This window comes from Monomorium pharaonis, chromosome 5, assembly GCF_013373865.1.
Source record: "Monomorium pharaonis isolate MP-MQ-018 chromosome 5, ASM1337386v2, whole genome shotgun sequence".
Lineage (NCBI taxonomy): Eukaryota > Metazoa > Arthropoda > Insecta > Hymenoptera > Formicidae > Monomorium > Monomorium pharaonis.
Window position 1 is genome coordinate 10,706,159 of NC_050471.1, and position 11,719 is coordinate 10,717,877.

Sequence of the window (11,719 nt, forward strand, 5' to 3'; positions counted from 1 at the left end):
AAAGAAACGATCGCAACATCGTCGTCGACGACGCCGGTTTAATTAAATCGCGACGATCGTTAAAAGGAGTTTCTTTGCAAATGTCAGATACACGGAGGAAACGTCAGTTCCCCCCTCCAAAGTTCACGCTTCTTTCGCCCGATTTTCTCCTTGAAAGACGGGAGAATCTAGATAACTAGTATGAAGGCTGCGGCACGAGTGAGCACCACGTTTTCCTCCTTGAGAATTCGACTGTAATCCACTAGTCATGCTCGTGATCTGCTCGTGATCGAACCAGCCGATTTCATCGGCGTGCGAGAAGGCGGCTCGTGTGCATTTCTTCTTCATAGGAAAAAAAAAAACCAATCTCGCTTTCTTTATCACGTCGGTGCGGCAACTGCAGCAAATTACTGCGTGCTCTTCTATAGCCTATAGCTAGCACGAGAGTAATGAATTGTTCGCGATAACGATACGAGATACGGATCGAAAGACCTCGATTAACTAAATCCCCAGCTAAAATCGCTTAAGTGTCTCTCGATCGACATTCGTCACGATGGGCAACGCAAACTCCAGAGACAATAATATGCGACGAAACGACAGGATGTAAGTGCTCCTTTTCTGTTTATATTTATCTTAATTGCACGAATTTGCTCTCCTTCTCTCTCTCTCTTAATAATACGTCGGGTTTTGACTGTGCATTATTGAAGAAAGAGAGTATAGGGTTTAGAAATAAGCATTCTGGGGTACAAAATATTGCAACAACGCACGGAACATAATATACCTTTTCAATTATTATTGAGCCAACTCGTAAAATATCTATATAACTTCCTGTGCAGATATAAACAAATTTTTTTTCTAAGAATTTCAAATCCTCAATCTTACTTGGTAATTAGTTTTTGAGTAACTCGAGGGATTGCATCATTTGGGAACGTTCGGGAAAAAAATTATAGCTACGCGTCGGAAAAGTTATACATATTTACGCGACCCCATTCATATCGCGTTTTTTGCCCCGGTATCGAAGGTGAAGAAGTATTCTATTTTTTAACATTTCCTCATCAATATCTGACCATCTGTATCTCGTGACAGCTTTCGCACGATAAACGTCCAAATTTTGCATTGGCTAAAGATACCGCGCGGATATCGTGTGACTGCAGTCACGCTAGTGACTAAACGAGTTAAAGGCCAGCGCGGCAATTAGCATTTGCGTTATCGCGTCTCATTGGTTGCATTATACATTCGCGCTGATAATTTTGCGCAAGGCTAAACAATTTGCGCACGGTCGGCACCGAAACACACGGTTCTTCTTCTGTGTTAAAATCGGCCGGTTTTCCATTTTCGCGATTTACCTCGGCGAATGCGCGATACTCTCTAAATCTGAGCCAAGGAAATATTTCTTTGTTGCACCTGTAACTCTATGATCATCAATGACTATATTGTTTTTCAGTGATTCCAATTAAGACGGGGACACTCTTATTATTACTCGGATAGAACACAGGATCACAACATCACGATGATGTCATTATGGTTTTATTTGTCACTTATAAGTATATAAAAGTTGCTCTCATGACATGATTATAATGTCATCAATCAATTATATCATTGTAACATCATTATGATTTCTGTGTTCTATCTGGAAATCAGCTCATGTATTGTTGATTGAAGTGAAGATTATTTCAGTGAGCAATACACCGATTTCGATTTAGAGATTATAAGTTGGTATTGACAGTCCATGCTTAAGAGCTTTTCTTCTAACTCTTTAGATGCTAATACAGCTGTGCGATTAATTCATAACATCTTTCAAATACTTAAAACAATCTACAATTCTACAAGAACGGACTGTAAACATCGACCTGTGTGTAGTACATACATACATGTGTGCGAGGGACGTCTTTCCCCGCGTCGTACGGAGATAAGACAGTCGCAATTGATTTAGTCTACATAAAGCATGTCTATGAAGCAGCTCCTCACGCCGCTCGGCTGTCACTTGACGAGTTTTCTCCGTCAATCAAGCGGTTTGCGTTATGCTACCCGCGATCTCGAACCTGAAATCTGCAGTCAGCATCACCTGTCGAAGAGCAGGTAAAATCAAGTGTGCCGCGTTATAAATTTCGTTAAATTCTTCCGAGACATCTGAAACACCATGCATCGTCGTTTCCGTTTTATTGGATTTTGTTTTTACTTCGAGTCAGGAAAAAACCGCGAGGAATATTCTTTCTTACTACGCAATACGAATACGTGCAAATTAACGTCGTTTAAAAATAGTGATTACGTGCAACGTAATTTACGACGAATAAATCAAGCCTTGTTGAAGGATGGAAACTCGTGAAGGAGGAAAAATTCTTCTCTTTTTTGTTTGTTCATATTTCTTAATTGGTCTCTTCCATAGTTATTCTCGTCTACAATCATACACAGAAAAAACAAGTAATATAGCCAATAACATACGTGATTGCGGGCTGCCAGCAACATAAAATACTCAATACAATAATATTTGCTATTAATGCAAGTACAATGTTGATACTGCAATAGCATATATTATTGTATTGAGTATATCTGTAGTTGGCAGCCCGCAATAACATATCTTATTGAATATATTGTTGTTTTTTTTCAGTGTACGATTATTATCTGTACAACTACATATATAATTACGTCTATATATATATTACGCGTATATGGTATGTAAATACCCCTTAATGAGAAAGTATAGTGCACAGTCACGACGGCTGGTCGTAAACTTTAAACTTTGATCTAGTCAAGGCAAAGAAGAGCACGGGAAATCGACCCCGGCGTCATCAATCGGTCGAACTCTCGTCGAACTTTGTTCCCGTCATGATGATAATGATTTTCTAAAATTTCAATATTGACGTATGCAATCATTTGCATGTTTTTCTAACGATAAATAAAGCATGATATTTGTTATTCCACAATACAACGCGTGATTAAATGATAAGTGCGCGTGCGCCGAGCCGTGCCTCTTTGCAGGTGCGTATTTAATAAGATTTGTACCTTCAAGAGACAAATCTATATCCAATATAGCCAATACAGATAAATATTTCTAAATTTTGTAAAAGTATAAATTTTTTCAACAAGATTTACGTTAAAAAAACTCGATATTTATTAATTGTGTTTATAGCACATAAATTATGTATTACGATACACATATCACGATCATAAAATTTAAATTGTGTATTATATTATATAATTACATAATATATATTATATTAAAGATACTGATAAGAATACAATTTTGCAAAAAAGAGAAATAACGTCTAAATAAATTATGTTTATATAATATAATCATGATTATGATACAATTAATTACAACTACACATTGCTTGATAACTTTCATCGTAGAACAAACCAGAATCTGATTGAACCTATCAAACTTTCAATTAATTCAACAAGATTCTTTTTTCAGTGTGTTTAAAAATTACATTGTTTTTACGTAATTTTTTTAAAGAAATGTTGAATATCAATTTAGCATAAAATAAAATATTTAAATAGCATAATCACATTACGTAAAATTAACATTTGTATCCGTTAAAAATTCAACACAAAAATTTAACAAAGACTAATTTTAACAAAAATACAAAATGTTTCCCATTGTTGTAACGTAGGTATATTACACAAAACTAAGTTTTGTCCCAATGTAGCAATTATTACGTAATAATCCAATAGCGAGTGAAAAATGCGCTCAAAGTCAAAAGACCGATGAAGGTTATCGCCTTCGGCAGGTAGAGGCGGTGTTTCATTATTCTACCCCTTTTGATTTCGTCGTTGTGCGCGCACGTCAACGTCACGTCACCTCGCTATCGCGGCGAGGCCTCCCTGTCCTACCACCTTGCCGTGCGTTTGCGCAAAGACCGCTCAGACAAGTGGCATTCGTTCGCAGGACCCAGAGCAGTAGCCAGCCCGACTGTAGCAAGAGCAAAACGTCAACCATGTCGAGCTTGGAGCGCGATCAGCTGGGCCAACGAGGAAGCGGCGACGCTTTGTGCGCCGGACTTATACGTGGCCTCGACCACATAAGGGACCCGCAGCTGAACAAGGTAGGCTGTTGCGCGTGGACTATCGATACGCGTTGCACTTGTCACATTCGCGGTCATGTCGCGCATGAGATCACGACGTAATCGTCACTCGGCGACGATGTACATATACGCCGAATACGCAACGGCCGTTTACGGGTCCGCATAACTTAAGCTTGACTCAACAACGCGGAAATTACTTCGCTGAGAAAAATGATGATGATGAAACATCATGGAGGAGGTATTATAATTGTGAGCGAAGTTCCGTTCAACTTTAGAAATTTTGTTATCGTTAACAAGCGGACGCGCACATTTCCATGTCATAGAAGCGAAACGTACGCGTGTCATGTGGGACTTGCGAGATAGTGCTTTACAGCTAATGGATAATTATCGTGTAAAATTATCGGAATAAAAAGAGAAACGCTTTCACAGATCGCTCAGATCTGGTTCGGAGAACTGTACGTTTAACGGCCGCGATGATGAAAATCTTCTCGTTACCCTGTAAAAATAAAGAAGGCGAAATGTTTAGTCGATGAAGCGTAAGATTAATGTTTGCTTTAAAGTAAATATTATTAGTACAACTGTTACGAAGCTATGAGTCAAACTGCCAATTATCAATTCACAAATCGATGAGCTGATAATTTTTATCGGACAAAAGTACGCAAACATTTTGCGAAGCGAAACCTAAGAATCTGCTGCGTGCGACAATTCGGATTGCAACTCGAGAATGCAACAGCAGAATGTTAGGATGACTTCGCGAAACTCCTCACGATAATTGCCCTCCACGCTTGCGCAATCCGGAAACTCGGCGTAGTTGAGCGCCTCATTTCACAGATTGACACGGCCCTGGAGTCCCGCAATCTTGTTTTCGAATCCCTTTGATGGTCTTCACTGAAAGTAGCACTTTAGTAGCCTTTCGCGTATCTCGCGTGATAAAGAACAGAATCTTTTCACAATCCTTTTTTAACACAGGGCCCTTGCTTTTCCACCTGAAGTTACCGCAACGTAAGAAATTCTTGTCCACCTTTAATTCAGGAAAGTGTCGATTCATCGGCTTCGTAAGCATTTTTAATCGGTAAATTCTTTCGGGTTGTAAAAAGCTATTTCAGCATTTTTCATGACGTCGCATTCGCATGCGAAGCAAAAACGGGATTTAGATTGGTTGAAGTCGATCGAAATTCTTCCCTGAGAAAATCAAGCGCAAGAATATTAAAAAAATGTATGTATATAAAAAAAATATTCACGTACTTTCTTTTTTTTTTCCCCTTTACAAAATGTCTTTACAAATTATCCGCGAGACATTATTCGCGAACGTTTCGTAACAACCGGTCTGATTTTGTTAAGCAACGGGCACGCGTAATGATTGCGGTAGGTCACGGATCGAGTCACTTTATATTCAAGAATTCAAGAATAGGGCTGTGCCTATCGATCCGTTCACAGGCCGTAGGGTCGCCGTCACGGGAAGTCAAGAACCCCAGCAACCGTTTCCACGGTCGGTTGTTTGTCATGGGACGCGAAAATCCCGAGGGAAAAGTTCAGAGTGATAGTGCGACGAGATAATGGAGACCGATTGGTGGAATCTCGTTCCGGATCAAAACCGAGCCACGCGCATCCCCGAAGCTCTGCTCGCTCTAGATGGAAGGGTACACGTTCTTGCCTGCGCACAGTTTTGCACAATCCCATTACACGCTCGGCCTTTCTCTCTTGCAAGTCTCCCGTCGAAATCTCAACTTTCTTTTACCAAACTGTCGTCTTAACTTTCCCTTCGGTCATCTTAACGCTCTTAAAACATATTTTCCCCTTGTTAATAACTTTCGAGAGTCACTACTGTTGAAATAAAAACTTTCAATATTTTAGTCGATTGAATCAATGTTTAATTTTAACTACTTTAGCTTATTCTTCTTATCTTTTTCTAATTCTATTGTTCATTGAGATAAAATGGATTTTTAATTTTTATGGTCACCTGATTGATTCAATCAATGTCGATTTTTCAATTAGTTCAGTGCTCATTCCTTTTATCTTTTTCTAATTCTATTGTCCATCGAATGGAAGTTTCAATTTTATATAATTTATTCAACCAACATCGATTAATTTTAATCAGTTTAACAAAGTCTTTTTATCTTTTTTAAATTCTAAATCTAAGATGATACAATTAAAAAATTTTTTAATTTTTAAAATTAAAAAAGAAAGAACGTGACTTACAAATAACGCAATTGTAAAGAATTGTATAATAATTGCAAATTCAGCTATGAAGAAAATAGGAAATTTAAAGTTTGTATACAAACGCGAATGCGATTTAAAAACAAATAATTAGGTTTACTTTGCTAATTATGAAATTCTAGGAAAACGCAGAGCTTTGTCAGCGCATTACTCATAGCTGGATATATCACTCATATAACTAAGCATATCACAAAGATTAGATTCCATTGAATAAACTGTGATATTCTGTGATTACATTAAGATAAAAATTTTAAATGTATTTATAGAAATTTTAATTTGTAAAAACTTCTATAAATATATACTTGTTTTTAATAATACAAAAACCTTGTTTTCTCAAAAATGGGAATGTTGTTGATTTCTGTTTAGATTATGTTAATTACTCTTATAAAATTTTAAAAAATATAAGAATTGTGGAAAACTTTACATTTAATAAATTTATATTTGGAATCAAATTAAAAAAAAAAAAACATCTTATTTCCATATCCATTCGAAGATTTCAGAAATAAAAACAGTATTCTGTTCAGAATCTTGTTCGAACAGAATGTTCATACAACTTTAGATAAAGATTAATCATCGCTTCAGGATGCATATCAAAAGGCAGAGACGAGTCTATCCAGTGGAAAAATATTCTTCGTAAGCGCCTGACCTTTTTATTAAATTAAATTCATTTACAATTCGCTTTGGTATGACAAGCATTTATTTTGAGATAGAAAAAGATCGGATTCGAAAATTGATAAGATCGTTAAATAACTTTACAACGAAAATTAACAGAATTACAAAAATATCTTACGTATCGCGACAAATTAATTATTAAATGCTTTTGTGTCTTATAAAATTTCTTATCATCAGGAGACGTGTTACGTAAGCGTGGATATAATTACTAATAGATATGTTATCGTACGACATTTACATACCGCGACAACACGATATGACAATGCATTGTTATCAAAAGATAACCTGCGGAAACATTTGGTTTTACAAAAGTTATAATACTTATTTTTTATGGAAATATTACGGAAACATTTGGTTTTACGGAAAGATAACACTTCTTTTTAATGAAAATACAAAGTTCCGAGACAAAAAATATGACATTGCGAATGGCTCTTATTCAACTATTTCCTCTGTGTTTCTTACTTATAAAAATAGTTGTATTTCTTAATAAAAAATATATACAGAATTTATTAGTGCAGTAAATTCTAATCATGTTTTTAATGATCAAATTTTCGTTAAGAGAAACAACGACTTTGAATCGATTGAAGAGAGATTGAATATCTTATATCGTTTAATAGTAATGTTTTAAATACATAGAAGGGAATCACGGAGGGTGTAAAGTGACCTAGCCAAGGGAAATATTGCAGACAGTTCGATTATTAATACCAGATTGGACCGCTTTTGATTATCACTTTGCGGGAATAATACACAAGAAGTCATTATACTTTTCCAGCGTTTGAAGGTAAATGAATTCATTGCAAGGCAATGCGGTTCATCAACCTTAATCGAGATAGTCAGTTCATACGTCACATAACAAGTCGTCTCGCATTTCTCTTTCAATATTGACGTTATATTAATTATAGGAACATCCATTACATTATCGTGTAATCCCGCATTATTATATCTATTGATTTTGCAACTAATCTCGCTTATCGATATTACACTAGTAATAAATTTGAAAGGTTGCAGTGAAAGAACAAGAGAAGTATTATATTTAGCATTTCATTCTTTTCACTTTTAATTTTAATGATATTATATATAATTCTTGTGTCAGTTTTGATAATTATCGTAATTGTTGTTACTTTGTAATTATATAATACATAACTTTCAATAATATAATACATAACAGAGCTAATAAGTAGACAAGTGTTGTTCTGTTTAAGTTTCTACTAATGGCGGTGAAAGCAGTGAGCGAGCGAAACGCGACCTTATACATTAAATTTTAATGATGGAACAATTGTATAATGTATTAACAGTTCGTTTAACTGAATGATAATTCGAGAATTACCTGGCACAGTCTAACATTTCACTTTAAAAAAGCATTGGCAGTGTCCTTGTGAAGTGCATTGATATCACTATGCCAACAGTATATCATAACATGTTATTATATATCTATCATCTAATCGAATACAAAAGATGTTCTATTTTAAAAAGTTACGCGATTATCACTGAAAGTATTAATTTGTTAAAATATTTCGGATTAAGCCTACTGTATTTCGAAGGGATTATAATTGGACATTTAAAACATCTCTCTAAAAAAATACAAAATTTTGTGTTGTCGATTTGACGTTGTTAATTAAACGCGATCGGGATCTTTTTCTAATCGCTTTTAGATAACTCGTTTCTGCCTGACATCATCCATACCAAGATTCAATTAGGCACAACTGCATCGCCGCGGGCATTATCATTATGTCATTATCCTTGATGGCGAATGTGGATCATTGAAAGTACAAGACCTGCGGGTAAATTTTGGCATATATCGTGTATATACATATATATCATGAATCTAAATCACGATCGCCCGACATGACCGTTCGTGCAACACTGGCCAACGTTTGTAAAAATTGAGGTGGAATGACGATCAGCTGATCACCCACTAGTGACTATTGCGCAGTCAGCATTTATAAGTCTTTTTAATAAAAGGTCAGAGTCTAGTCTGCTGCTCTGATTGACTGATTAATTTCTTCCCAGTAGTCGATGTTGCAATGGAAAGTAACGATATGCCGTACGACATTTAACGTTTTTCGTAGAAATAATTCAAAGGCAAAATGGAAATATTGAATTGAAATACATTTTGACAAATAAAATGCAGAAGTCGTAGAATTGTTTTCCTTTTTTACACTTTTTTCCCGATTTTGTTTCTTAAGCGCTGTATTGAACCGATATGTATTATCACGTTTCAGGGTATGGCATTCACCATCGAGGAAAGGCAGATACTAGGTATACATGGTCTCCTACCGGCAGCCGTGAAAACCCAAGAAGAGCAATTAGAACTCTGCCGTCTTAATTTGGAACGTTACACGGACGATCTTTCGAAATACATATATCTCATAGGCCTACTGGTACATGAAACACGGCGGTTATCGCCGTCGCTTGATCGGAGACGTTTTATCGGTCTCCCCGTCCCCGCTTGATCTCAGGCCCCGCTTCTCTCATACACGTTGATTCTCACATTAGGGTCTTATTCCATAGGATAGAAACGAGAAGCTCTTCTACCGTTTGTTGGCAGAAGATGTAGGTAAATTGATGCCGTTGGTGTACACGCCGACCGTGGGTCTGGCATGTCAGAAATTCGGTCTGGTTTATCGTAGGCCGCGCGGCCTCTTCATAAGCATACACGATAAAGGCCACGTCTACGACGTCCTGAAAAACTGGCCCGAACATGACGTGCGCGCGATCGTCGTCACGGACGGCGAGAGAATATTGGGATTGGGTGACCTCGGTGCCCACGGCATGGGCATTCCCATAGGCAAATTGTCATTGTACACTGCATTAGCTGGTATCAAGCCTCACCAGTGTTTGCCTGTCACTCTCGACATCGGCACCAATACCCAGGTACGCGAAAGTATATCGCATCGTATTAAACGACTGCTTTCCTTTCCTGTACAACGTGGAAATAAGGGGGTATTTCCTCCTTTAATTTTATTTTATATCTATAGTGAGTTTGAATATTATATATATATATATTTTATGTTCTTCTTGCAGTCTTTATTGGACGATCCCCTGTACATCGGTCACAGGCACAAACGCGTCACCGGGAAAGACTACGATGAATTTATAGACGAGTTCATGAAGGCCGCCGTGAAGCGATATGGCGCGAATACATTAATCCAGTTCGAGGACTTTGGGAATTTTAACGCGTTCAGGCTGCTTCAAATGTATCGCAACGATTATTGCACCTTTAATGATGATATTCAGGGCACTGCCTCCGTCGCCGTTGCCGGATTGCTAGCATCTCTCCGCGTTACGCAGACAAAGCTCTCGGAGAACACAATTGTATTTCAGGGTGCCGGAGAGGTTGCTATCAAAACATTTAATTAACATCGTCAACAGAAACGCAATTGCATTATAAAGATTTGTAAATTATAATATTATAAATATTTGCAGGCATCGTTGGGTATCGCGGCATTGTGCGTAATGACAATGAAAAAGGAAGGGGTGAGCGAGGAGGAAGCCAAGAGCAAAATTTGGATGGTGGACTCGAAAGGGCTGATAGTGAAAAATCGTCCAAAAGGCGGACTGACGGAGCATAAATTGCACTTTGCTCGCGAAGATAATCCGATCGATACTCTGTTGGACGTTGTTAAGACCGCCAAACCGTCAGTTATTATTGGCGCAGCTGCTATCAGGGGTGCCTTCACGACAGAAGTACTAAGAGAAATGGCGCGTAACAATGATAGACCTGTCATTTTTGCTTTAAGCAATCCAACGAGCAAAGCAGAATGCACTGCTGAAGAAGCGTACGTCGCTACTGATGTAAGCTAAACATATACACATACAAACGATAAATCGTTCTTAAACAATTTTCTACTTTCACCAAAATTTTTTACAAATAATTTTGCTGACGTTTCTTGAATAATTTAATTAACCATCGTTTGAATCGAACACAGGGAAGATGCATATTCGCGAGCGGCTCGCCTTTCCCACCAGTCACGTACAACAATAAAACTTATTATCCTGGTCAGGGTAATAATAGTTATATATTCCCTGGAATCGCACTAGCCGCAATATGCGCTGGTATGCGCATCATTCCCGAGGAAACTTTCCTTATTGGTGCAACAGCTCTCTCCGACTTGGTAACACAAGCCGACTTAGACAGCGGAAATCTTTATCCGCCGTTGGCCGACATACAGAAATGTTCGCTGAGTATAGCGACTGCGATCATGAAATATGCCTACGAAAACTGTAAGTACAAATATTATTGCAGATGCATTAAGAAGGGACGAGGAATATACGAGGTGTGTCTCGTGCATTCTAATACACATTATAAATTATTCATATTTCCCTTTCCATACACAGGCCTAGCGACTGTTTATCCCGAGCCAACAGATTACGAGAGTTTTATCAAGGCGCAGCTATATGATCCAAGCTATAAGTCATCGATACCTCCAACTTACACATGGCCGAAATTGTAATAATACTTTCATTAATTTGACGACGACTTAATTTCATTCACAATTATTTCGGATTACGGAGAAGTAACGGTATACATAATGTTAAAAGCATAATATACATAATGTTTGAGGGAATTCTTCGCGCAACGAATTTTTCTCGTTATTTGAAAGCCTGTTGATCGGGCTTATTTTATTTCTAACACCGCGTATGTACGAACGTGATCAATATAAAATTATAACAATTTATAGAAATAAATTTGTTTTTAATATGAAGCCATTATTATTATTATTATTATTATCATTATTATATGAAGTAAAAATAAAGTATATAAACTCGATGTAAGAATTGATTTGCTGGTTGAACAAATAAATATCAACGCTGGTTTCAAAGAA

At 37.2% G+C, this 11,719-nt stretch overlaps 1 protein-coding gene across 3 annotated transcripts; it reads left to right on the forward strand.

Annotated features, from left to right (window-relative positions):
- Positions 1 to 385: 385 nt before the first annotated feature.
- On the forward strand, positions 386 to 11,714 carry LOC105837306 (NADP-dependent malic enzyme). 3 transcript variants are annotated; one of them, XM_012681950.3, is made up of 8 exons: positions 386 to 582; positions 3,869 to 4,025; positions 9,116 to 9,274; positions 9,405 to 9,767; positions 9,918 to 10,229; positions 10,320 to 10,688; positions 10,823 to 11,117; positions 11,232 to 11,714. In XM_012681950.3, exons 1-8 carry the CDS (start codon positions 533 to 535, stop codon positions 11,345 to 11,347), a joined length of 1,821 nt encoding a protein of 606 aa, XP_012537404.2. In that variant the 5' UTR covers positions 386 to 532; the 3' UTR covers positions 11,348 to 11,714. The 3 variants fall into 3 exon arrangements, with proteins under 3 accessions (XP_012537404.2, XP_012537403.2, XP_036143570.1); XM_012681949.3 differs by lacking the exon at positions 386 to 582 and adding an exon at positions 1,909 to 2,058; XM_036287677.1 differs by lacking the exons at positions 386 to 582; positions 3,869 to 4,025 and adding an exon at positions 5,447 to 5,644.
- The last annotated feature ends 5 nt before the right edge of the window (positions 11,715 to 11,719 follow it).

What these genes read in the sequence shown, in the direction of transcription:
- LOC105837306 (XM_012681949.3), top strand. Translation starts at nt 1,925, where the DNA reads ATGTCTATGAAGCAGCTCCTCACGCCGCTCGGCTGTCACTTGACGAGT. An exon ending in ACATCGGCACCAATACCCAG is followed by an intron (nt 9,768 to 9,917) that starts GTACGCGAAAGT and finishes TTCTTCTTGCAG; the next exon opens with TCTTTATTGGACGATCCCCT. An exon ending in AAGCGTACGTCGCTACTGAT is followed by an intron (nt 10,689 to 10,822) that starts GTAAGCTAAACA and finishes AATCGAACACAG; the next exon opens with GGAAGATGCATATTCGCGAG.